The sequence below is a fragment of the Alexandromys fortis genome, unplaced genomic scaffold (genome assembly GCF_014885135.2).
Source record: "Alexandromys fortis isolate MF-2015 unplaced genomic scaffold, M_Fortis_MF-2015_v1.1 scaffold_3, whole genome shotgun sequence".
Taxonomy (NCBI): Eukaryota; Metazoa; Chordata; class Mammalia; order Rodentia; family Cricetidae; genus Alexandromys; species Alexandromys fortis.
Window position 1 is genome coordinate 13,595,902 of NW_026067909.1, and position 27,751 is coordinate 13,623,652.

The 27,751-nt window shown below is 44.2% G+C and overlaps 1 protein-coding gene across 18 annotated transcripts in view; it reads right to left on the minus strand.

The window, feature by feature from the left end:
- Window positions 1-737: 737 nt before the first annotated feature.
- Ppp6r3 (protein phosphatase 6 regulatory subunit 3) overlaps window positions 738-27,751 on the minus strand; it is a 138,855-nt gene continuing 111,841 nt past the window's right edge. For 7 of the 18 annotated variants that reach the window (XM_050137017.1, XM_050137020.1, XM_050137026.1 and 4 more), the window contains 9 exons: window positions 25,347-25,444; window positions 23,581-23,635; window positions 22,669-22,799; window positions 18,063-18,184; window positions 15,302-15,455; window positions 14,504-14,610; window positions 12,679-12,829; window positions 5,425-5,544; window positions 2,860-4,832 (listed from right to left, as the gene is read on the minus strand). In XM_050137017.1, coding sequence (XP_049992974.1) covers window positions 4,733-4,832; window positions 5,425-5,544; window positions 12,679-12,829; window positions 14,504-14,610; window positions 15,302-15,455; window positions 18,063-18,184; window positions 22,669-22,799; window positions 23,581-23,635; window positions 25,347-25,444 — 1,038 coding nt within the window. In that variant the 3' untranslated portion in view covers window positions 2,860-4,732. The other 11 variants (XM_050137033.1, XM_050137027.1, XM_050137032.1 and 8 more) reach the window with 6 other exon arrangements.

Below are 27,751 nucleotides of genomic sequence, written 5' to 3' on the forward strand. Positions count from 1 at the left end.
CAGTGCCATGATGTGCATGTGAAGGTCAGAGGGCAGCTGAAGAGCTCCTCTCCCTTTAGCCCGGCATGATGGCAGCACCATTACTCCCAGCAGATTAAAGGCAGAGGTGTTAGGATTTCTGTGAGTTCAAGGCCAGCTTGATCTACAGCAAGTTCTAGGACAGTCAGGATGACATAGAGACAGGGTCTCAAAAAAAACAAAACAAAACAAAACAAAACAAAAAACAAAAAAAAAAAAACCCAAAAACTAGAGTTATCTCTCCCCCTGCAACCATGTGAGTTCCGGAGAGTGACTATGGATTGTTCAACTAGGAGCACTCTTTAAAACAGCAATAGAGCTGGGCGGTGGTGGTTCACACCTTTAATCCCAGCACTTGGGAGGCAGAGGCAGGTGGATCTGTGAGTTCGAGGCCATCCTGGTCTACACTAGCTAGTTCCAGGACAGACTATCACTAATGCTATCTGCTGGTAATCCCAGCAAGCAGGGCAGGGAGTGAGGAGACACATGAAAAGCTGACAAGCCGGAGGACCAGGCAGAGGATCTCAGGATGGCAGCTGGTGGCTACTCTCTTAGTAAAAATGTTCTGAGCACTCATATGTCAGGCACTGATGGTTGCAGGTGTGTGTGGGGGTCACGACAGTGGCTGAGTTTCTCCAGGAACTGGCATACCCAAGAGTCAAGGACAGGAGAAAGCTAGGTCTCTGGGCACAACCTGAAAAAGGCACAGAGGAACTCTCTAGAAACAAAGCATCAGGCTTTATTTTGTTATTACTTTTAATACAGGTATTGTACTGCAGACATCTGTTAGTCTTGCGATTCATACGGCCAATACACAGAAATGAAAGGAGCAGGAACTCATCTCAAGCCTGGCTGGCACCCTCCAACCCAACACACTTGTCCCTTCTACCCTTCACAGCCTTTCCCCAAGACAAGCAAACCTAAGTTCTTCCCCAAAGACAACACCCAAGTGTTCCTTCCCCCAGAGGACGGTGGGATGGAAAAGCCAGCCCAATTCACAACAAGGAGGCAGTGTGGGCTGACAAAGGGCCAAACCCTGGCTGTGGCAAGCAAGGCTCATCACCAGGAGAGACAGGAGTATGCCATCCGCCAGCAATGTGAGGTCCTGGGCCACACAGGTCAACCATCCCTGAGACGAGCAGAAGGAGCCCTGTCCTCTGGTGGCACCAGGTTCCAGAGGAGAGCAGTCTCCCCCGAAGGAGCTGTGACTGAAGGGTCCTGGGTGGGCACACACAGGCCACTGAGCCCCTCACCACCAGTCCCGGGGCCTCCTGCTGCCCACTGAGCCTGGTGACCAGACCTGCCTCGGCCACCTGAGGCAGTCCCTGCACTGTCTACAGTGAGAAGCGAGTAAGGAGTAAGGCATCGGACACTTGACTCTTTTCTTTCCACACTCGATGTCATATAGGCACGCTGCTTGGGATGCTGGTTCTAAAAAACTTGTTGGCCATTTTTCAGAATATCCTTTTGGTTTTAAATACTGGTCAGGAAAATCAAATGATGTAAAAATATGTGAATAATTTTCTATTAAAGAAATGAAAAACTGATCTGCATCTAAAAGTGCAAGAGGTGAGGTGACTGAGCCCTTTCACCAGATGCCACGGCAGTGCACAGGCCATTGCTTCAGCTGTTGGAGGAGGCTGGGATGTGTTTATGCTGACATAGAAAATTATAAATTACACTGAATTAGTATCCATAATCACTATATACACACAAACCAGTTCTAAAATCCACTGGTTTACGAGTGAAAACCTCACAAGGTACAGTAAAACAAGAAACATGCTTGGATGCCAGGCTGTGATTCTGTTAAAGCCAGCCAGCTTGATGGACACATTCTACCCCGTCACCAGCATGAGCATTTCCAGGGACTCACCTCTGGGACTGGAGCAGTACAGATGCAGACCACTCTGAAATGGCCACCAGTGATGCTTGCTGACAAGGGATATTTTGGTGAATGGGTTAAAAGGCGGATGAACTACCAAAACAAAACAAAAAACAAAAACAACCCCCCCCCCCAAAGAAACAGCCCAACCACAGTCATGTGTACTCCAATATTCTAGTGTTTCACCTGTAGAAAGAAACGCTCTGAGCAAACAAGACCGTAACAGAACATATGGCTTTACAAGAACGTCAATTCATCAACTAAGCTGTAGCAATAAATACTTAATCTCCACCAAGACTCACGCATTTGATCCGCCTGCAACAATACCAATAACAGTTACCAATCAAAAGCGGGTTATAAAAGAACACCAAGTATTATTCAAAATCACTTTGTAAGTCAGAACAACCAAAATAACGAGGGCTTTTCCATCACAGCTCTGTGCCAACCTGGAAGAAAAATGAATTCAGAATTTTGTACAAGGTGGAAAATGTATGAAAACTGCCTAATACTTTGGTCACACTAATAATTGTCAAATAGTTATGTCTCGAATACAATAGATCTGTGTAGTCACTTTATAAAACTATTCTTACAACCATCTGAACTATGTATCACTACTATTATTACATGGGCGGCAAGATCTGATGTCACAGGCTACCCATATTTAGATCAATACAATATAAACATACGCAAAAATTCTTGGTATTTCTCAATGTGCAATATTTTTACACTTCTGAATTTCTCTGTACAATGTCTTAGAATCTAGAATATAAAGGTTGCTGGTCCTGATCCCTTGCAGAGTGCAGCAGTGGCGGCTTGGGAGCTCTGGGTGACCCCTCCAGAGCCCCTGGGTGGTGGTGGCCTGCGGTCCTCAGTCAGCAGCAGCAGTCACTCATCATACAGGGCCATTAACTGACGTGTCGGTTGGCATGCTTGGCTGGTCAGTCCTACAGAGAAGGAGACAGACACCTGAGGCACTTGAAGCTGAGCAGGTCAGCTCTGCCCACCCTCCACAGGGCACATGGCTGCCAATGGAGACAGCAGCAGGTGTGTGGAAGCTCCTGACTCAGCTGCTCAGAACTGCACGTGGGTGTGCGTGCATGCAAAAGTTCAGCTTTCCCACTGCTGGGCTCAGCTGTGTGCTTCAGCAACTCTGCTCTGTCCTACAGAGGCGCAAATCGACTTCCAGCTGGAAAGCAGAGCTCTGCTACCGGGAAACGGAAAGGAAAAGGTGTGTGAAGAGGACAACTGTGGAGAACAAAGGGGTACAGCCAGACCCTGGCTCCCAGAAAGCAGAAGCAGCAGAGACATCAAGGGGCCAACGAAAGCAGATATAGGTCTGTCAAAACTACAACCTGAGGCATTTATTTGGAGAGGCTCAGCCAGGCTGTAGCTGGAAGCACACAAGCGCTTTTCAACTAGACTGCCTTCCCCACTGGAGACCTGCCAACTGTAACAGGACCCAGAAGGTGCTCCCCAATATTGTACTCTAATTACACATGATGGTGCCTTGGTGTACAATTCTCAGACACTGAGAATTGTGACTGCACCTTCACAGTTCACAAGCTGTGTGTTTTAAAACACGTTCCTTAAACTCAGTCCTGTATTCTCCTCAGCAGAAGGGGGACAATAATGTCTGCCCCAAGGCTTTGTAAGGATGATGTGTGCAGAACACTAGCACACCAGCTGAGACAAGACTGAGAAGCTCCCCCAGTCCAGCTCACTGCCATTGCTCAGAGACTAGTACCCCTACTTCCTGTATGCAACCCTGCAGCTTCTCCTTGAGCATGTTCTTTGGGCTATGAGATACCTGCCTACTCACACCAGTGAGTCCTGTTCTGACAAGGGCTGGGTGAGGAAAGGCAGAAGGTCAAATGTAGATACAAGCAGTGCTGGGTCTTCTACTGGCTTGCCCTAATGTTTTGCAGCTCACCCTGCAGACTGAAGGGCAGGGCCTTTCATGCCATATAACAGCTAGAGAGAGTCAGGTGGTGGTGGCACACACCTTTAATCCCAGCACTTGGGAGGCAGTGGCAGGCAGATCACAGCGAGTTTGAGGCCAACCTGGTCTACAGAATGAGTTCTGGGAGAGCCAGGATTGTTAGACAGAGAAACCCTGCCTCAAAAAACCAAACCAACCAAACAAACAAAAGAAACAGCCAGAAAAGAACCTAAAGGTGCCCTTTGGCAAATAAGTCACCAATGTAGAGCCAAGAAGCATACTCCTGTATGACTTCTTTCAGAGACATCCTGCCTGTTCAACAGCCTCAACTCAGGAAATCAACAGGCAGAAATTAGGAGCTGATGCAACCATTTAAAAACACCTGCACACCCAGGAAAAGGGGAACTTCCCCAAATAGCTAGAATCCTAGCTGGTGCCTTTTCTTTCCAAGCCTTCCCAAAAGCAACCTGCTCACACACTACTTACAATTAACTTTGTAGGCAAAAGGACATTTTTAAAAATCACAGTACATACTTCATTTTGTCTAGAATTTCTATGAGCAGACAAACAGGGTGGAGGGTTGCCATCAATAGGGACTTCCAGACCAGAAGTACTGAGCGCCCCCTGCTGGTTTCTGCCCACTGGTTCTGCAGAGTGCAGCCTACTGGGGAGTCTGGCCAGGGGAAAGTACAACGCCTCTGCAATTGCTTTAAAGATCACTTTATTCCTTCCAGAAGGAATACACATCTTTTATATAAATATATATATATATATAAATATATTTTATCAGAGAAGTGAGCTCTGAGAGGTGCTGAACAAAGTTTCTTGCTGTCCAGGGCACATCCTCATTCATCTTCTGACGTAGGCTCCTGCGAATCCGTGGCCACCTGGCTCTACCTGCGAGGCCGAGTGTGTGGGCGTGGGCCCTCTGCAGCTGAGGCTTTGGCTTGGCCTATCCCTTCAGACCACTGGCTCAGTCTAAGCAAAAGGTGACTAGAAAGAAAACACCACATCCAAATCACATGGCTCTGGCAGTGGGGCTGTTGTGCTTAAGATATGCCCACCCACAGGTTATCAACCCTCCAGGGATTGATCTCACAGGGTCTCCCCTTCTAGGGCTTGAAGTATTTAGCAGTACATAGCAAAGGACCTCAGACAAGTCCTCTGTTGTTACAAGTGTGACTGTGGGAAATGAGGCAGTTAGGCCTGTTCCCCTCACAGAATCACTAAGGACTTCAATCCTGAAGGGCTCAACAACATTCACAGCATAGCCTCAGTTGAGTTAGGCAATTAAGGTTGTCTAAGTAATCATTCCTCCCCAGACCTTCCTGCAGAGGCAGCTTATCACCCAGGCTTGAGCCAGGGACTCTGGTTGCTAGCTGCAGAGATAAATGTTGGGGCACCTGACTACTTCGGATCTGAGAAATGCCACTGCATCTAGCACACTGCTAAAGCTTGGGTACAGCTGCAAAAACCTTTCAAGCCCCCACCCTCAAGTGTTGATTCCCTTCTACCTTCCAGGAGATGTCAAGCACAGGCAAGGTAGAACCTTCAGAAGGTGCAGGCAGATGGAGTGGTTGGTTACCTTTGCTCAGGATTACTGCTGGGGGTCCGAGGAGCTGCGCATTTGGCTTCTGCTGGTTCGGGGCTCTCTTCTGCATCTTTGCAAGCAGCATCTTGAGAGGTAGACAGTTTCTCTTCCTCACTACAGGAGAGAGGAAGCAGGCGTATCACATACCAGGCATGATGCCCAGGGCCAGAGGATGAGGTCACATGCAAATGGCTCTGAAGTCATGACTGCCATGGAGGCAAGCCCTGGGGCTGAGCATGCTCAGGGTGGAAGGATCACAGAAATGCAGACAGTGACTAGGGAACCACGAGAGGAAAGGGCCACACGCAGGTGGGAACTGAGAGGGACAATGTAATGTGGCTGGTGTCTGAGAAAGAGCGGTCCGTGTCACCGTACATACCGGTAGGACTTCAACACTCTGAGGCCAAGTGTGCAAAACAGAAAAAGAAACGTACAAGAGTTTCAGAATACTCCTAGAAATGAGGAATTGGGGAAACATGTCCACGACTGCACATGGCACCCCGCAGATTCGGTGGAGGTGTGAAGAGAACCTGTTTGAAGGAACAGGAGCCTTTAGTTCCACCATGCACTCAAAGGCCACACCCACCACTCGCACGTGCTCCTGGCTTGCAGTCTTGACTCAGACAAGAGGTACCTTGCTAAGCCAGGTGGAAAGCCTTCTGCTGCCCTCCAACAGCGCATGCCTAGAGCAGACACTAGGAAGGAACAAGGAGCCAAAGAGTCAAAGCAGCAGCGAATGGAAGTCAGAGTTGCCTGTGGGCAGTTCTTGATGGAGAAGACACATTTCTGACTTTGAGCTGGAAGCTTAGCTGTGTCCTGCTCTACCTGGATTCACACTGCACCTAATTCAAAGAGATTCTGAAAGGAAGGCAAGTCCTCCTCAGATCCGAGCCTTGGCTTGGACTTGCACATGAGACCCCCAACTTCAGGGTAGTTTACCAGGTCATTCAGGAAACTAATCACAACCTACAGATCTGGTGCAGGTCTGACCCCTAGGCTTTCCACAGTGCTGGGGGTGGAGCTAGGGCAACAGCATGCTAATCATACACTATACCACCAAGTTACAATCCAGTCCCTTGAAACTTCTTTGTCAACTCACTTTTCTTATCCCTCTCTACTCCTTCTACTTCCTCTATGGCAACTACTCTCTTGCACCTAACCATTACTATGTGTTTATTCCAAGTCTATACTTCTCTGAATCCTGCACATCTGAAGGATCATGTGTTCCTGGCGCACTATGTCCACAGTGAGCACCCACCTCTCTGTGACTCCCTACAGTTACAAGCAACCAAATCTCACTCTACCTCCATGCCTCAGACTGTCAGGAACATTAACCACCAGCACTGATATTTCTTTTATAACCAGGAAAAGAAAATCGTGGGCCATCGTTTATTGGCAAAGAATCCTCTCTTACAAACATGCCTTCCCCACTACCAATGCATGGTCCCCAACCTAAGTTTCTTTCTAATCTGAAATCTTGGAAGAAGTGGGTTGTGGTGCCTGGTCTCATCTCTACAGTGACTCAGAATGTTTCACTTTTTCAGTCTTTTTGGTTTACTTGCCTGTAAACTGCTGTCTTTTGCTTGTATTCTGGTTTGGTTTCTTCTGCCCACCCCACCCACTTCTTTCTCTGTGACAAGGTCTCACTATGTAGCCCAGATTAATCTCAAAATATCTAGTTAGACGTGGCTCAGTTGGAAGAGTGCTCACCTAGCATGCACCAAGCCTAAGGGATCTGAGAGGTGGAGTCATGAAGATCACAAATGCAAGATTATCCTCCTAGTGAGTTCAGGCCAGTCTAGGCTGTCAGCAGTCATTGACCGGTACTGGCGGTAAGTGGGCTTACCACCCCCAGCTGCCTGTCCTGTTCTTATCAGCACATAGGGATTCCTTGAATACTAACTTCTAAACTCTTGTTTATACACTACACGTTTCTGTTCCAATCTGCTCCTCCTAATCACTGACTAGAGATTTTTAACATCAATGTGATCACATTAATTCATTATGCACTACAGTTTCTAGTTTTGTTTTTATTTTTTATTATTTTTATTTATGTGCATGAATATTTTGCCTGCATGTAAATCTGAGTGTGCCTGGCATCCACAGAGGCCAGGTGTCAAATCTGGAACTGGAGTTACAGATGGTTGTTAAGTCTCCATGTGGGTGCTGGGAATAAAACCTACCCTTTGGAAGAGCAGCTAGTGCTCTTAACCTCTGAGCCATCTCTCCAGCCTCGTTTTCATTACTTCTTTATGGTTTATTTTAATTACGAGTAGGTGTGCCTGTGTGAGTATGAGTACACTTCGTACCCTATGAAGCCAGCGGTAACAGATCCCCTGGAGCTTGAGTCATAGATGGCTAGGAGCCCTCTGACATTGAGTACTGGGAACTGAACACAGGTCCCCTGAAGAGCAGAAAATGTCCTTAACCAATAAGTCATCTCTCTCCAGCCACCTTGTTTTAAAAAGAAGTACTTTTCTGTCCACAGGTCAGAAGAATACTCTATCTTTGTCTCTGTTAACTCCCATGAGACTATGGGCACACCATCAGGCTCTAGCGTCTGGTTCCTCACCTGCAAAATGTGGACGGAGTCACAGCTACACCTCACAGAGTTTCTGAGAGGAAAGAGCTGCTACAAGCAGAACACACACAAAAGGTCTAGAGAGTGAGTATTGGCACTGAGGGATATGTGCGTATACATTCTCTTACGTATGGGCTTTAGACACTATCCGGCAGGATGGTAACCCAGCAATTTTCTTGCCTGAATTTCCCAAGTGCTGAGGGATGGCAAGCATGTGCGACTATGTATAGTTGGTTTCTTTTATGTGGGTGTGGCGTATAACTGTGCATTTGCCCATGTTTGCATGCTTGGAGGTCAGAGGTTGATATTACATATCTTTTTCAACTGCTCCTCACATTATTTGAGCCACCATCTCTCCGTGAACTTGAAGTTCACTATTTAACCTGATGGCCAGCAAGCGTCCAGGGTCTGCCTGTCTTCTCAATGTTGGGATTACATTTGCACACACCTGGTTTAACCTTTTACACGGGTGTAAGCTACAGTACTCTTATATGGGTAAAACTAAAGTACTCATCTTATATAGCAAACACTTTACCCATAGAGCTGCCTCCACAGCCCCATCAGCTTGTATTCTCTTTTTAATCCCCCTGCAGTTGCTTTACAATGTACTTTGGGCACACTGGACTTGACTTTTTCAGGGGAATCAACTTTCTTTCACCTTTACTTTTTAAAATGGTGCTGGGAATGAACATGGCCAAGTATGAACATGACATGTATATGCCAGGCAAAGATTCTACTGCCGAGCAAGCCTGCCCTCTTTATCTCCATCATCATATTGTACGTCCCTCAGTACAATAACATCACAGTTTCAATGCCCTTGTCTTTGCAGTATGACCAGATAGGTGGCAGGCAGATCTTCTAACTGTACCTCTTTTGCCACCCAGGCAAGCTAGGAACCTTGAATTTACATTTTAACAGTATTCAGAACAAACTCCACCTAAGAACTCTTACTGAACGTGAAAACTAAATTTGCCCTGGTAGATGTTTCTGTAGCACTTAGCTGTCCCACAATGGTGTGTAATATCTTCACCTGCTTAGGTTGTCTTCAAACTTCTCTACAAAAATCTTCATTAAAATAATTCTTAAATGAAAATGAACTTCATGGTTCTATGTGTTTGTGTTTAGTTTTGTTATAGTATTTTTTTTTGTCTATTGTCTGATTTGAATTTTTTGGGTTTGGTTTTAGAGAGAGAATATGAAGTTTGGGTGGGCAGGAAGGTGAGGAGGGATTTAGAAGTTGGGGAGGGCAAGATCATAATATATTGTATAATTTTTTTAATAAAAAAAATCCTGGGGCTGGAGAGATGGCTCAGCGGTTAAGAGCACTGACTGTTCTTCCAAAGGTCCTGAGTTCAATTCCCAGCAACCACATGGTGGCTCACAACCATCTGTAATGAGGTCTGGTGCCCTCTTCTGGCCTTCAGGCATATACGCAGAAAGAATATTGTATACATAATAAATAAATAAATAAGTTTTTAAAAAAAATCCTAAATGGAAATATTGATTTTTTTTTTCCCCGAGACAGGGTTTCTCCGTAGCTTTTGGTTCCTGTCCTGGAACTAGCTCTTGTAGCCCAGGCTGGCCTCGAACTCACAGAGATCCGCCTGCCTCTGCCTCCCAAGTGCTGGGATTAAAGGCATGCGCCACCACCGCCCGGCTTGATGTGTTTTGTAAATGGTGTGTACCAGCATCCCCAGTTTAAGGCTTAAGGTCTTGACCATTTTCCTCACCAGTTGTGCTGAACTTGTATTAACTTGGCTGGCTCACTGTCACCTCTGCAAACCACTTCCCTCACAATCTCTCTCCCCATTTCCAGCCTTTCTTTCCAGGAGAGCCTACACAGGCAGTGACCAGAGACAGCTCCTCTCTCCCCTCCTGACTCCAAAGTAGATGTACCAGATACTGATACTCTCTTATTCTTATAAGTTAATAGAATCCACCTGTTATGGTGATTCAGAGTATTAACCATATATCAAGTGTAGAACCTTATTAAAAAAAAAAAAGTAAAACTTTTTTTTTTTAATCTGATGTATGGATTTTCCTGATATCCAACATCCTTGAATTTTAGGATAAACCCTTGCACTTAGTTTGCTTGAAAGTAAATGCTCGATTTTGTGACTAGTTCTGTGGTTTTGGAGAGGCTTTCATTGCCATCATGAATTGATCTGGGTAAGTTTGACATTTTCTACTTTCTGTAACTTAGGCTGATGCATGCACGCCTAAGCGATACGGCAGTTGATCCTGTCTAGCAGGCTGGCACCCCAGTGTGCTTTGCTCCTTGCTTTTCCCCACATATCTCCAAATCTCAGTAGATCCTTTATTCACCTTTAAATGTGAGTTCTCTCTCTTGCTGACACCAGGCTCTTTCTATAGCCTATCTGCTCTTTCCTGGTTGTGGCTTATCTTTTCATTTCAGTGTGTCTTTGGCAATATTAAAAATTAAATAAATTCACTAATATTTTCCTTTATGATTAAAAAAACATTTCATTCCTAAACAGCCCAAAACATTTTCTGTCTGAAGGCTCATGATCATTTCACTCCTAGTCATAATGAGGAGAGGCCTGATTATTTTTTTTCTCAAGGGAGCAATAATTTTTTTATTAGTCTGCAGTTTTCCTCACTGGGGTGTGTGTCATTCCAGCTTATCAGGCCAGCTTTTAGGCTGAGGAGGGCCCTCTTGTTTGTATTTGGAAATCATCGCTTTATTAACCAGTCTTAGGATGACCTACCATGGATGGATGACTCCTTTCCACTAAGTGACCCTGGGTCTCTTTCTGCACTTCTTTAGAAACAGCACGACTTCTGTGAAACTGTCCGTGGGATGATGGGATTTGACTGATTTTTAAACATCATTTGTTGAGAAATGTCAAGGGTATCTTTCCATTACTAAACCTTACACATCTGTATTTATTTCAAGTCTTTATTAAAGGTTCCAATAAGATTTTAAACTATTTTCCCTTAAAATTTATATTCTTATTGATGAGATCTCATATTTTATTAAAACACACACACATCAATTGCCTGGTTTACAAGACAAACTGAGTTTTTTTATGTATCCAAAAAAATTAATTCCAATTTTTCTCCTCAGATTTAATCAGAATATTCTACGTACAAAGTCATCTATAAACAATGACCATTTCATCTACCTCATGTCTTTACACCTTTTATTTTTACACTGTATTCACAAAGACATCAACATAGTGTTGAGGAAAAGCAGACATTAAGACATGCTAGCTCTTGGCTGTAATACTCTGCTATAGGTAGTAACTACATATCACTTCAACGTGACCTCATGCTGATGTTATACAGTCTTGTAATTTAAATACACTGTGGAGAGGGCTAGAGAGGTTAAGAGCAATGGTTGCTCTTCCAGAGGACTTATGTTTGATTCTCACTACTCACATGGTGGCTTACAACCACCTACAGCTTCAGTCTCAGGGAACCTGACACCCCCTTCTGGCCTCTGTGGGCACTGAACATGTGGTGAAGACATATATGCAGGCAAAATAATCATACACATAAAATAAAATGAGAAAAACAAATAGGCTGGATTTTGTTTGCTATTTTATTATTATTATGTGTGTATGTGAGGTAGGTGTATCTGTGTGTCTCAGAGGACAACTTTCAGGGATCTGTTTTCTCTTACCATGAGCCCCAGGGACTAAAACAAGTCACTAGTCTTGCATAACAAATGCTTCACCTGCTGAGCCATTTCGCTTGTGTGTTGTGTACAACTGTGCACCTGTATGCGTATGTGAACATATGTGAGCATGCACGCATATTGAAGCCATAGCTCAACCCTGAGGTCACGCCTCAGAAGCCATTCACTTTTTTTTTTTCTTAAGCCCCTCACATTGGGACTTGGGGTCCAACAAGTAGTCTAGGCGGGCAGGACAGTGTGCTCTAGGGTTCCTTCTGTTTTTGCCTCCCCGAATGTGTGTCACCATACCCAACTTTTTATTTGCATACTCACGATTAAACTCAGGTCCTTATTCTTGCAAGGCAAGGCCTTTACCAACTGAGTGCCTCTCCATCCCCTATTTGCAAGTTTTTAATGGAAGAGTGTTGATTGCATATGACACACATGGGATTATCTTACAATATATTTCTCTCATTTGTGGTTTTGTTTTCTGGTGCCCTCGTTAGGCAGTGAGAAAGACTTTAAGCACTGCCTTAGCTGCAGGCCAAATCTTGATGGAAGTGTTTCTGTTACTCTCTACAATTTCCAGATTTAAATTTCTATTACGATTGCTTTTCTGTTCCATGAATTGTAAAAGTGAATCTGCTATTTTCTAATCAAGTCTGGTGTTGTTAGCACTAACCTCTTGCTGCAGAATTACAATGAATGCATTATATCTAGAGAATACAATCTATCTACATTCTACTGAGCCTTGCATAGACAGGTGGGCTCTGCAGCCTCTGCCCATGTCAGTTTAGCAAAGCTGAACGCTATCAATCTGCTAGACTCTGGAGACACACACACACAAGAGGAAAAATGCACTTTAGGGGCCTAAACTTCTCCATCTCTTGTTTAACACTGATGGAGATGTTAGAAAGATAGAAAGCTAGCCTTTAAATACTCATTTGAATCTAGAAATGTTCATGTCTGATTTCTTCCCCCCTTCCTCCCAACAAGCTGTCACCATAGGAGCCCCAGGCTCTGTTACCTTTTGAAGACGGCAGTCTCTGTCTTGGCGTCTACAGTGAGGCTGAGTGTTTCCTTCATGCCGCCATTCATCACGGTCTCAGTTACCTTGTCTGTACTCTCAGCATCCTCTTCCCCGTCTGAGCTGGCTTCCATGGCCACACTGCCTGGTGCTGAAAGTGCACAGAGTGGAAGGTCACATCCATCAAACCTACTGCGGAGCCGATGCCCTTTTCTATGAAGACTCCTGTGCCTTAGTCCTGCCTACTGCTTCAAGATATTGTAAGTGGCATTTTCATCTGGCTAAATTCTTGATGGGCACCAATGCTTAGAAAGGCCCATGGAGGTGGTTCACAGGTTTCCTCAATGAAGGGCTGGCAAGTTTCAAAGAGTCTTCCTAGCTCTATGTCCACATGGTCCCAGTTTCCTCCCAGCAGATCCCTAGGTCTCCTAGGTCTACTCTACAACACAGTACAATATGCCTAGGGATCTTTCCTTTGCTCTACAATAGGAAGCCACACAGTATGTTGGTCATGAGCTTGGACTTGTCAAATTTCTGGATCTGAAGTCAGTGCCCCCCACCCCCACTCTCAATCTGTGCAACCCCAGACAGGAGACTATTCTGTGCCTCTAGCTTCTTACCCATCAAACCAGCTACAATCCTAGAGGCTAAACCAAGTTATCACCCCTACATGTCTCAGCAAAACCTTGGGGGTCTTCAGGAATAGGATAGAGGCATGGTATCTAGCCTGGTCTTCTCCACTCTGGGGATTACGCTTCCTCTGGCTTTAGATACCTATTTTAAATGTTAAGTTGCCACAGTTTAGAAAGAGTGTCTCAATTGAGTAACCCTCTCATCAGGTGAATCTGTGGGCATGTCTGTGGGGGTTCTATGGATGTTAACTGATGTAGGAGGACACAGCCAACTGTGGGCCAAGTTTTCAACTGTGTACAAGTGAAGAAAGTTGATTGAAGATGATAGCAGAAGCTGGTTGGTATTTATACTCTCTGCTCCTGCCGCTGGATGCAGTATGGCCAGCTGCTTGAGTTCCAGAATGATGGACTATAACCTGAAATAATAAGTCAAATGGGGCTTTTCCTTTTCTATTTTTTTTGGTCAGATATTTTATCATAGCAACAGAAATAAAACTTGAATACCAGATCAATGAAGTTGGGACAGAATTTTTGTGGGCTCAATTATTAGGAGTGATAACGCTCCCACCAGCAACCTTTTCTGGCTCTGGGGCCTCTGCTCACTGCCTCTTTCTTCTCCCAGAAACTTATTGCTTCGCTTCTTCCTGAGACGCTTGCCTCCATACACACTCACTCCCTGCCACATGCTCTGCTGATACCACACTCACAAATGGCTCTTCATCAGTCTGCAAACAGTTCAGGGTCAACACAAGGAATACAGGTGAACATTCTGAGCAATGGAGACAAAGCTCCCTAGGGTTCAGACATCTATGACCACTTCATTTGCTCATATGGGAAGGAAAAACCAATCCTAGAGGCTAAACCAAGTTCTCACCCCTACATGTCTCAGCAAAACCTTGGGGGTCTTCAGGAATAGGATAGAGGCATGGTATCTAGCCTGGTCTTCTCCACTCTGGTGATTACGCTTCCTCTGGCTTTAGATACCTATCTTTAACATTGACAAGACTGACAGCTAGAATCCAACTTCTTTTAGATTCCCTGTTTTGTGATTCTGTCACAATAGTTTCTTCCCTTATGGTGATCTATGGACATCAGAGCCACACTATCTTATTTTCCTGCCTCCTTTCAGGCTGAGCCCAAGCCTAGTCTGGTTTCTTCTACCTGCTGTGAGCATGTCTGCACACTGCACTCACCCTCTGGCTGAGTGGCCAAGGCAGCTGCACCAGGTGTCAAGGGATCCATAGGTTCAGTGCTGGTTTCCATTTCCACAGGAGAATTACTCCTTAAAGACTCCTTTGTGCTTTCAGAAAAGAGAAAATTCAGATGTCAGCGGTGGGAACAGACCTCAGTTACACAAAATGTAACATGAAATCCACACTTAATGTTTAAAAGCTATTCAGAAATGAGGTCTTTGTCACCATGTAAAACAAACACCAGGGTGGCAGTGACACACATCTGCACTAATTTATAGCACTAGACTGGTGGTGAGTGGGAAACAAGCTCACACACAGGGAATTCAGGCTCTGCCTTATAGCTGTGCCATTCCACAGGTGTTGGTCAGGGACTGGCTCTTATTCCCCTCATGTGGAACTTGTGGTGCATGTGGAACTCCACACAGCTGAGGAAGTGCCAGCTTCCATTCTGCCCTTCTAAACACCCTGGGTATCTGATGAAAAACCTCCCTTTCGGGCAGTGGTGGCGCACACCTTTAATCCCTGCACTCAGGAGGCAGAGGCAGGCAGATCTCTGTGAGTTTGAGGCCAGCCTGGTGTGCAACACAAAGAAATCCTGTTTTGGATAAACAATTAACAACAAAAACCCAAAACCAAAAATCCTTCCCTTTCTGTTTTGCAGTGGTGCACAATCACATGCCCCAATCACACGCTGCATACCGACTCTTACCCTGTTTGAGGCACCACAGAATATGCACAGTAAATGCACACCATCTACTTCACTCTGGAAAGGCTCTAAGACAGCACACACTTGCTCACCTCAGAGAGGATGTGAACTCTGAAAAAGAAGCCCAGCCTGTCTCTTTAGTTGGCATTGGCTCCTCTGTGCTCCAGACATCAGATCCCACTGAGTCTAAGGGGGCACCATGGGTGGTTTCCATGGGGACGTCAAAGTTGGCTGACCAGGTGGGTGCTGAAACGAAGGGAGGATTAGCATTTGGAGAAGTCAGTCCTTGAGTTTGACAAGAGACTCTCTTTCTAAGGCTGAGTGTGGTAGGGTGTGCCTGTCATTTCAGACACTTGGGAAACTGAGCTAGGAGAACTGTTTAAGACCAGGCAGGCCTTGGGGATCCTCAAAATGGAAATTACTTTTCAAAACCAGGTTAGCAGATGAGAAGAAAGTAGTTGTTACAGGAGAAAAATTAACACGGTGCCACTGAGGATGGGGCTAGCACACTCACTAGAGTGCAAGGTGACCCTTGCGACTTTTCATCAAGCAATTTGATTTCTAGGAATATTTTCCAATAGAAATATTATACAAAGCTATAAAGTACATACAAAAATTCTACCTAACAATTATTTTTTTCTGCTCACCACATACAAAGTTCTGTTACTAATTCATAGGGTCGAGAACTCTACTTCACAGTTCAGACTACAGGGGAAGGAATTCTGAATTCTTAGGATGTATGACAGTCCTTCCCAGGGTAACTCCCCAGACCTAATAGCAGAAACTTCTCAAAACTCTGCAAACAACCCAGGAGAACAGTAGGCAGAGAGGTAGGTGTTTGAGCATCCACACATACATGTGGCACACACTAAGAGTGTAGTGTCTCATCTCTACTGATAAAAAAGAAGCCTTTCCCAAACAACAAGAAAATAGAGGGCTGGAGAGATGGCTCAGTCAGAAGTTAAGAGCAGCACCTCTGCTCCTCCAGAGGTCCTGAGTTCAATTCCTAGCAACCACATGGTGGCTCACAGCCATCAATAATGAGATCTGGTGCCCTCTTCTGGCCTGCTGGCATACATGGAAGGAATGTTATATACATAATAAATAAATAAATCTAAAAAAAATTAAAAAAAAAAAAAGAAAATGGAAGGCTTCTGCTCTGCGGTGCTCAAGTAAACACAAATGTCATCCAGACATTCCCCTCAACATACAGCAGAGGCATGTTGTTTAAGTCATACCATCTCACTTCCTTCTGAGACCATCTGTCCATCATTCTCCACCCTCCTCAACACCAATTCCTTTCTTTTAAACCTTTTTTTCTTCCCAGTTTCTCTTTGGCTTTTTGAGACAGGTTCTGTAGCTCAAGCTGGCCTCAAACTTGCTGAGTAGATGGGAATGACCCTGAACTCCTGATTCTCTTGTACCTCCCAAGCGCTGAGATTACAGGCATGTGTCACCATTTCCAGTGATTCTGGAAATCTCTTTAGGTTTAAAAGGAAAAAACCCTCTATCAGCTACAACAGGGAATGAATTTTAAGGCACTGCTAAGTGGACGGCTGGTGCAGCTGCCTTAGCCACTCAGCCAGAGGGTGAGTGCAGTGTGCAGACATGCTCACAGCAGGTAGAAGAAACCAGACTACTTCCAGGAGGCACCAAGCAGAAGGCAAAGACTGTGGCAATTCATCATTACTGGCCTGATACCTGGCACACAAAACCATGTGCATTTGAACCCAAGGGCAGGGAAGCCTAGGCCCTGTGTCTGAGGACACAGACTTTCCTGACAGGAGAATGAGGAGGCTGCTTTCAGATCAGAGCTTTATGGGAATTTGTGGATGATGCTAAAGGCATGTTTGGTTGTGAGGCTTCACAAAGAACCAAGGACATAAATGCTGCTTTGGGTGACAGGGAACTGGTCAGGCTTTGGGAAAGTCTTCAATCATATAATACCCACCCCATCCATTTTTAAAAGTTAGTGCCATTTTTAAAAGGCAGCACAATCAACTCTTTTAGTTAGTAAGCAGGAGGGCACAAATGTGGACCAGCTGAACAAGGCTAAGGTTTGGAATTTCACAAATAAACTGTGAAGAAATGTTAAAAATTGAGCTTAATTTGGCTCTAGTGGTGCATTTCATTGATGACTTCATAAGACACAATTATTTCTTCATTTCTGTAGCCTGTCTCTGTTATTTTTAAACGCACACACATACACACTTTAATTATGTGTGTGCAGGGTGTCTTTGTGTACAGGTGCCCATGGCAGGCAGAAGCAAGCATCGGATCCCATGGAGTTTGAGGCAGTTGTGAATGACCTGAAGTCAACACTGCGAACTGAACTCTGGTCCTTGGCAATGGCAGCATGTGCTCACAATCACTGAGCTACCTCTCCAGCCCTAGTCTGTGGCTTTTCCACTGCTGCTACAGTATCAAGCCCTGGAACTGGAGGGAGGTGGGGGGGAAGGGGGACACGAAGGACATGCTCTCTAGCTAGACTTGTGAAGACGATGTTCAATCATCTCCAAGTATATATAACTTGTCCTGCCCTAGGAAAGATTCTAGAAATGCAAGCTTGTAATAACACAGTGGTGGTAACAATGCTTTTTACTTCAACTGTGCTTCAGAGACCATCTCAAATGCCACAGGCCATTCTTTTGCCAATATTCAAAGACAGGCAATTTCTCTCCACACAGCCCCCATTTTTTTGTTTTGTTTTGTTTTTTTGAGATAGGGATTCTCTATAGTTTTAGCTGTCCTGGAAATAACTCACTCTGTAGAGCAGTATGGCCTCAAACTCACAGAGATAAAACCAGGCAATTTCAAGCACTAGAACTAACTCAAAAGGTCAGGGTGACTCACGCTCGTTCAGGTCCACCTCCATCTTGTCCTCTGTGTTTGCACTGCTGGACTCAAACAGGTCTTGTTTGGCCCCGTCTTCCTCTTCCGAATCTGTACTTTCTTCGCTGTCTGTACTGCCGGAGCTACAAAACAACACTGCAATATTTAAGCTATTTAATCAGCGACCAGCCATTAAGAAAACATTAAAAGGACATCTTCCGTGTGAAGACACACTGCACTTTAGCTGATCTCTGCCTGCTTACACCATTTCACAAAGGGAAGGTTCTGTACGTGGCAAGGGTATTAAGTATCTTTCCAGACCCTTTGTTCTGTTTGTTTGTTTTGTTTTGTTTTGTTTTTTTGAGACAGGGTTCCTCTTTGTAGCCCTGGCTGGCCTCGAACTTAAGAGGTCCACCTGCTTCTGCCTCCTGAGTGCTGGGATCTTTTCTTCTCATCATCTTCTATATACTATCTTAGGATGTTGTAAAAAAATTTTTTTAATTGGGAAAAAAGATGTCCGAGTTCCTGATGTGACATCTTACAGGCAGCGTATTCCCCACCAGCTGCGGCAGTGCATGTATTCTTTCCCAGCATATGTGAAGCTGAGGCAAGAAGTTGCTTTTGGTCATGGTATTTTATCACAGCAACAGAAACCCAACTAAAACAGAAATTGTACCAGAGAATGGAATACTGCTGTGACATACCTCACCATATTTTGAAGAGAATTACAGAAGGATTTTAGAACATTGAGCTGGAAAAGTTGTTGAGTGCTAGGGTTTAATAGGCTATTCTGTGTGGGTCTGAAAGAATGTTGAGAGCAATGCAGAATGATGGAGGCCTGGCCTGTGAAGTCTGAGAAGTAAGCAAAGACTGTATCTGAGGCATTCGATATTTTGTATTAAAAATCAGTAAATCAGTGGTTTTGGTCAACTGGGGCTCAAGAACTGGCTTTGAATAAGAAAAGACCAGAACCACTAAAGTGAAACCTTTGCTTTGCTGGAACAATTAATATGAATCCAACATAACGGAATCAAAATCTTCTGGGAAGCTCTTTTGTATGGACTTAAGAACCAACTTGTAAACAGTTATGAAAAACCACCTCTCGGGATTCTGTAGAATGCTGTGTCGATCTCATGGATGCACGTGGGGAACTAGAGCTGACTAATGGTTATCTCCAGCTCATCAACACTCATAGGTTTTTGAGTCCAGTGTGCCAGCCTTTAGAGCTGTGTATCTTACCTTTTATAGTATTATGAAGAGCATCATTTAGTAACTTCAACAGTTCCATAGGGAAGATATAATTATACTGATCATGAGCAGAGAGACTTTGCTAAATGAATTTGAATTTTCCTATAGTCCTTTCCTATACCCAAGAAAACTTTCTGACTCCCCAAGCTTTGGTCTTATACCGGAGTGCTAACAGGCCTGCCTGACAAGAAGTTTTAGGATAGAAACTTAAGCCTAACAAATACAGCACTGTTCATACTATATGCTCCCCAACCTTTTCCTTAATTAAGGTTCTTTGTATCATTCAAAGATCATTTAGGTTGTCACTGGCACATAAGCTGTTCATTACCTCTTATTTTCAGTCTTTTGATTGTCTGTCTAACCTCTACTGACATCAACACTCATTCCTGCCACAGTTTATACCTTTTCTTGCGCATTGGGAAACTTATGACAATGATCTTCTCAAAGAGAAACATCTAGCTTCCTCTGTTGCTTTTGTTGTAGTTCAGATTCTACTCTAATCTTTATACTAGATTACTTGGCTTTAATTTGCTCATTTTCTATTTTCTTGATGTATAAACCAAAGCTACTGATGTGAGATACTTTTAATTTAATGTAGCCAATTATTCCCCACGTTCTGCTATACTGGCATTTTATTTTCCTTCAATCTGAAAAACTATGAAGTCTCCTCACCCACCTTCCAGTCTCATTATGTATCCAAGGGCTGGCCTAGAGCTCACTCACAATTTTGCACTAGTTCCCAAGTGTTAAGGTAACAGGCATGTGCCTCCATATCCAGTTCCTACAGACAATTTAACTCTTCTATCAGAAGCTTTCAGAATTTTCTCAGACTTGCTTTTATGGTCTGGATGTGGTCTTTTGTTGTGTTCTTTTCCTTGGCAGAATATCTATTTTATAAAGGTGCAAGTAGTATATGCTGGAAGATGGTGTGGTTCAAGCAGTCTACTTAGCAGGCATGAATTTTGTTTATTTTATTAATTACCAAGAGGGGTGCTGAATGATCTGCCTGCAACTCAATTTGTTTACCACACTTTGCATTTGCAGTTCTACCCATTTTTGTCTGTTTAATTTGAAACTGTGTCATTTGGTAAAAAGCAGTTTAAGACTGTTATGTCCTCTTAATGAACTGACCTCCTTGACTTTTTGGAGAAGGAGGGAAGGAAGAAGGCAGAGAGCAAGCACATGTGTGTATGCATGCATTCATGTGTGTAGAGAAAAGAGGCTGATGTAGGGGTCTCAGCAGTTCACTATTTTTAAAAAGAATTTTCTCACTGAACTCAGAGAAGGTGACTGATTGGCTAAACATTACTTGTTGGACAGAGATGGTTCAGTGGGTAAAACTGCTTTGTGTCAAGCCTGATGAACTGAATCTGATCCCAGGACCCAAACACTAAAAGGAATAAACTGGATCCTGAAAGATGCCTCTGACTTGTACCCATGCATGTGCTGAGGAACACATGTGTAAGCACACACGTGCACAACCTAAATACATAGATAAATAAAAGTTCTTCACTAGCTACCTGCAAAGGAGACCCAAGTTAAAAGGAGGGGGGCACAGAGTCACAGTGCATGGGTCCCTGTCTCAGAGTGGAGGGAGAAGCCTGGAGAATCCAGCCTCTCTCAGGGGCACTTAGTTGCCTTCTCAAATGCTCTTCAAGGCCTCAGAATCAGCATCAGCTGGTCGCTCCCTGAGTGGCTGATGCCTGGCTTTCTGTAGATCTGCTGAGTCAGGATCTGTGACTGCCAGCAGTCTGTCCTAACAAGCTTTCCAGGAGGTCTGGGAGCACACAGTTTCACTGGGCTACAGCAGCGCGATAGACTTTGAACTTCAGAACCAGACTGCGTGAATTTGAGTTCCATTTCTCTCATAAACCAGCCCTTCGAGAATGCGGCATTTGGTCATACCATTAAAACTGTGTGTCCCAGGCCTCATCTGAGAAACAAAGCCGAAGGGAGTGTCTGTTTCCGATGTGCGCACTCATACTCACGAAGCACTTAGAACGGCATTTGCTACACAGCAGCTGCTCTGAAGGCACCTCCTGCATTACAGGAGTGTAGCAATAGCCTACTAAATGCTTCTGGAACCTGCAAACAGCAGAAGCTCAAACCTGCGTCTCATATCAGACGAGCGATCATGCCGTACATGCATGTGTGCACTCACTCATCAAATCTGTATTTTAAAAAATTCAAGTTGAAGCCACAGTGCCCTAGTTAGTGTTCTGTTTTGCTTTGGTCAGTTTGATACAGCTGCTGTCACCTGAGAAGCGGGAATCTCGAGGGATAAAGGCTTCCCTTCCATCAGACTGGCCTGTAGACTGAAGATGGATGCCTCAACGGTACAGAATAACTTTGGGTGACTGTCCAGGCAGCGAGATGTCTCTGTCATTTCTAGAGCTTTGGATTTCTTGTTTGCTTAGGTAATATTGTATCTTTCTGGAATCTTTGAAGGAGTTCAAGAATAGTTAGTTATAGTTTTCCTTAGTTATGAAATAGATTATTGTAATTTTTACTTGATAACTGTTTTGTAATTTTGCTCCGTTAAAGTTAAAGCCTTCTTTTTTTGTTTAAACAGAAAAAGGGGAAATGATGGAGGAAGAAACTGGCTTGGCCCATTTTATTGGTTAGAACATAGGTGGGTGGAGTAAACAGAATAGAATTCTGGGAGGAAGAAGTGAGGTCAGACTCTGCTCTGCTCCCGGAGAAACCCGACAGCTCTGCTCTCTGGAGCAGAGATGCCAGGCTCTGCTCTCCCAGGCAACTCCGACCCAGGATGGATGTAGGCTAGAATCTTCCCAGTAAGCGCACCTTGGGGTGCTTACACACATTACTAGAAATGGCTAGTCCAGGTGCGAGAGTTAGCCGAGAAGAGGCTAGATATAATGGGCAAGCAGTGTTTAAATTAATACAGTTTGTGTGTTGTTATTTCGGGCATGAGCTAGCAGGCGGCCGAGGTGCCGGGAATGCAGCCCCGCCGCTCCTATTTCAATCTCTTCCTACGTAAAGAGATTTTTAGGATAGCTTTACCTGCCATGTTCTTGGAAAGACAGAGGCGGGCTGGCCCATCCTCTTGTTATTTTTTGCTTGTCTATTTACTTAATGTGTATGTGTATTTTGTTTGCATGTATTTCTGGGCCAAAAGAGGCCAGAGAGGGCAATGGATCCCTTGGAACTGGAGTTATAGGTGGCTATGAGCTGTCATATGGGTCCTGGGAATCAAAATGATGTCGTCTGTGCTCTTAACCACCACTGGGTCATCTTCTCCAGTGGTCTGTCCATTCTTAAGAGCATTTCTCTGGACCAAACAAAGCACTGGCCTTGGGTTCAGCTTACATTGGTGGCGCCATGTGCCAATCTCTTGCTGTGAGACACTACGGCTCACCTGGACCTCCTCTGGGATTCTGGAGTAAATGCAATGTGTTTCTCTTCCCAGATATCTTCCTCATCAGAGCCGCCATCGTCAAACTGCTGTATCCGTTCTTTACAACATGCTTCAAACAGGGCAATATTTCCCTACAGAAAAAAAAAAAAAGGTAAGCAAAAGAGAAAATACAACTAAAATCAGAACTACTAAAGCCAGAACTGTCTTCTCTCCCAAATTACCAGTGAAAATTGTTTATTCCCCCATTTGCTTTTTGCAAAAAGGTGCCATCACATATAACCAAATAAAGCATAAAAATAAAATGCTAGCTTCTATGTAAATAAAATAAAAATTCCCAAGAAAGACTGGACTTTAAACTACATGTAAAAGGTCTGGATACACTCTCCTCATGAGTTTTCTTGTATCTCACAAGCCAACCCATTTCATTCTGAGCTTCCTTTTTGTTCCAGAGATAAGTCTTCAATATGACCAACAAGGAAAAGGCCTGGATCCCTCCCGCCTGCTGCTACCAGCCCAGGAAGCCATGAGGAGCTGCTGCAACCTGAGGCAGCAGCTAAAAGTACTTTCTCATGATACTCAACCTAAAATCAAGACAGCACCATTAAAATGCCACAAATGTCCTATCTACAGAGAAACTTGGCAGAGACTGATACTGATCCAATCTAAGTTCTTTTCTTACAAAAGAGACAGGAAACGAAGGTCAAATGTCTATGGTGCAATCACAAGTGACCAGGGTCCCATTAGCTTAGTCACAGGTTGTAAATTACTGCTTGCAGGTTCAGGCAGACATCATGACCAGGTGACACTTGGTCACCTGGGATGTAGGATCCCAGCGTACAAAGGGGCCTTGGGCTCAGGGCAAACAGTCAGTGCAGCAGCACATCCCTTACAACAGGAAACTTTTATACTTACACTTTCATTTGTATTGAGAGTAAAGTTGATGTCTGACACTCGATCAAAAGAAACACTGTAAAGAAAGTATAAGAATTGCTAATCACCCATAGGTGGATATAAACAATGCTCTAAAATTCTCAGAATTTGAAGTACTTAAATTATCATTGTAGTCCCCATCAGTAATACGCCCACCTACCTTGCTGTGTTCAATTGTGCCCTCCCTGGTACTAATGAATGGATACAGAGGACAGCTGGGATGGGAGCCTGTTGAGATGAGGCTGTGAGCTCCCTGACAGCCTTTCTACAATGTATTTCTATCTTCTGTGCCAATTATGGTTCCAGGGATCATACCAAGAAAACCAAGAAAAAAAACTTCCTAATAACCATGCCCAAACACTAAAAAGCACAAAAACACTGTCATACACGAAACATAGGGCAATCCTGTCATCGTGCCTTCATGACAGTGGGGGTAAATGCAGTCATAATGAGCTACATGACTGTCAGCGGTGGGACAATGTCATCAATCTTCAAAGCTCAGTTCTAACCAGTCACCAGCCCAAGCACCGTATTCTGAAAGAGAATGCCAATTCTCAACCAGTAACACTTAGAAGAGTCCAGATGGGAAAATCCAAGATGTCGAGCAGGGATGAGGTGAGGAGTGTGTGTGTGTGTATGTGAGTGTGTGTGTGTGTGTGTGTGTGTGTGTGTATTCTAACTTTGCAATAGATTGCTAACATGGCAAATGTATAAATGCCTTATGCAGTGTTTGTTCTTGTTCATTCTGGACAGAAATCAGTCAATGTGGAGGGCAGCTGGATGCCTCAGTGGCTGCTGTTTGCAGTAGAGCCTCTGCTCCACAGTGCCAGAAGTGTGCTGTCAAAAGACTTTAGCTTCCCAGACTGCAAACTCAAAAAAAAAAAAAAAAAATTATAGCCTATAATGGTTAAAGTCCAACAATTATTGCAAACTACTATTACGTGTCACAGTGGACTCAGTGAGAGTCACTGCCTGAGATCTAATCAGAGTGGCTTAAATTTTTCCTTCACCCCTGTTCTCAATAACCCATGATCCTCACGTTGGGATGTGTTCTTCCCATGCTAGATGCTGGCTCTCAGTTCTGCCAATCTCCTGTACATTTCCACCCACTGCTTTGCCACAGTTTCTAATTCCCTCTCTTCCTTTGACCCTGAACACAAAACAATGGTTAGAGTGCTTTGCTCTTGGAAAATAACCCAAACATCCTTACAGGGACTCCCCCAGAGCAGAAAGCACATGTAAGCAGGGTTGATCTACTGCCCTGGTCATCTGCTGGAATGCAGTACTCAACAATAAACTATACAATGAGTGATACCTGTGAGCAGATAGCAAACATGGGAAGGAATTACTGAATTACTTGCAGTAATGCCATTGCATGCTAAAAAGAGCAGAACAGTGGCTGGGGTCTTTATAAAAAGGGTAAGTGGAGGGCAAGGGCAGGCACCTATGGTACCAGATGCTTAGAAAGCTGAGGCAGGAAGATGCTTGAGCTCACAGCTTCAACACCAGTAAGGGGCAAAGCAGTAAGACTCATCTCAAAAACAAAGCTCACTTGCCCCTGACCCTGCAGGGTTCCTTGGAGTGTGTCCCTTAGCTGTTAAACTAATTACCCAGGTACAAAATTGGATGCTGCAAATAAACAGGGTGGACCTCCCAACTCAGGGATTTACAGAATCCAAGAAGTCAAGAGATTGGCAGCACTTCACAAAAAGCTTGTGTCACCAAGGAAACAGGAGAATAATACTCACTTGCCAATGTCGTCTTGATCTGCAAACTTCTCATCGTTGAAGCCAAACTGGTCAATAAAATTGGACGTCATTTGTTGCATCTGATAATCAGAAAAGGCCTGGCAATCCCAGGACCAGTGACAGTGACATCATGATTCTAATGACATTCTATACATTATTTGCCCATTTGTGTTCCAGAAACCACTTTAATTCACACAGCCATGTGGCTTTAAAAGTTGGTGTGTTTTTCTTTAAAGAAAAGAAAAATCAAATAATTTCAGACACATTTTACCCCAAAAGGGGGAATTTTGAAATGTGATACACAAATTGCTCCATTACACATCATAAAGAAATACTTAAGTGATCTCACTAAAAAGTGACTATTATAAATAGTCTCTGGACAGATAACAGATAACTGGGTAACCTTAGTGTGAAGAGGTGAGAGACATGTAAGTCTGAAATTATCAGAAGTACCATCATCTCCAAACACAACCAACAGCACCCTAAACTGTAACACACCACCCACAACTTCCCACCCTCCCCTGGTCCCCACCATATCCCCACTCCCATCCACCATAGCAAAAACAGCATCAAAGGAAGAAAGACTGATGGACATAATCACGACTCTACAAATGAAATGCTGGTCTAAGTTTTGGAGGCTGGGGACAGTCTGAGATAAGGAACACTTACTTCTATACAACCTACCTGGGAAATGGGGCAAGAAGTTTTAACCTCATTAGAAATTGTTCAGAAAAGCCTGGAATACTGCAAGGTCTACAGAAGAGGCAATTCTATTCCCATCAGGCTCAGGTGAGTCTTCCCAATTGGAAAATGGGGGAATCTTATACTGGGGCTCAATCCAAGTGCTGACAGTCTACTGACGACATCAGGAAACATGCCCTCGCTACACAAAGACACCAAGTGCAGCCTCACCTCTTCCCTCTCATTCAGACAATAAATACAGGACCACAGGGTCACCCTATGAGTACCACATGTGGTCAAGGACAGAACCAGAAGTGGGACCCATGTAACAGCACAGAGGGCTTTTGAGGCATCTGGCTGCAAAGGAACAATTGATTGATTTCTCCTTGGTTCTTTACCTCAGCAGAGCCCACAGACCCCACCCTCCACTGCACAAATACATCTGTCATTCATCTTGACCACACTAACTCTTATAGCAGGGAATTATGGCATGGATAATCCAAATTGTATGTAATTTAAAAGTAAACATCATGTTTGGCTTTGGAAGTAATATTTTGCTCAGGTGTGAAAACAAAACAAAAACAAGGAAAACCTAACCAACCCAAGACTCACTTTCCTCTCAAGCAAGACAATACCCTCCCCAATCAGGCTCCTAGAGATGGCATGACATGAGTTCGTGGGTGTATGGGGACAGTGAGCAGCTGGCTATGAGGCAGGCATTCACAGTGTATCCAAAGAGGTGGTGTGGCAGGACTGTACTGGGTAAGGTCTGGAGAGCAACTGAAGTAGTCACAGGAAGTTGATTAGAGCAGAAGAAAAGGAAAAAGTTCTAGAACTCTGGGAAACAAAGAAAAATGGGACAGGCAGCTTTCACAGTCACATCAGCAAAAGAAAACCAGGTCCTCTGACTTGGAGCCTCATTGCTTATGAGGCAAAACAGATGCTTGATACTTCCCAGGTGTATAAAGGACCCATGGGTCATCTGTTGAGCAAACAACATAAGATGGGCTATAGATTTATCTAGACTAGAATTTCAGAGCAAGACAAGGATCCCTCCTAGATGTTCTGTTTAATGTATTTATTGGCTTTCTTCAAACTCTTCATGCCACTTGTAATACAATTCTTTTGGATATAACTGAGAAGAAATGTTCCTTGAAGTTCAACACTTCACCAGTAAATATACAACAGCAAATACATTGTAAATGTATGTATACATACATGTACATATACAGATACATTCACATGTACCCACATGTACTTTTTACTTGTCAATCCTATGCACCTAGACAGAGCTATGGCAACTGACAGAAGACGGGATAGAGACTTCTCTGTTCTCGGTCTAGCACAGCTTCTGAGAAAAGAAAAGGACTTCCTGTCTGTATTGGCTTTCTACACTACTGCTATAGAAACCAACAAGGCCAAAGTGAAGGGCTGTACAGTCTACATGCAAGAGTGCTAAAAATTCACATGTCCTAGCCTGGAAAGCAACACACATGGCTATAATAACATTAAGGAGTACTGTCAAGTACTGCCATCCTGGAGAGGGTGGGGACAGATCTCTAACAGTACTGCCATCCTGAGCGCTGAAACTGCTCTGAACTGAGTCTGACTTATCCCAAGCCTGCATGTGATGTGGGGTGCTAGAGGTGTCAGCTTACTTCTGACACCTGTCCATCCAGTACAGGGGAAGAGCTCGTTTCCTCCTCACCTCTGGGAAGCAAAGG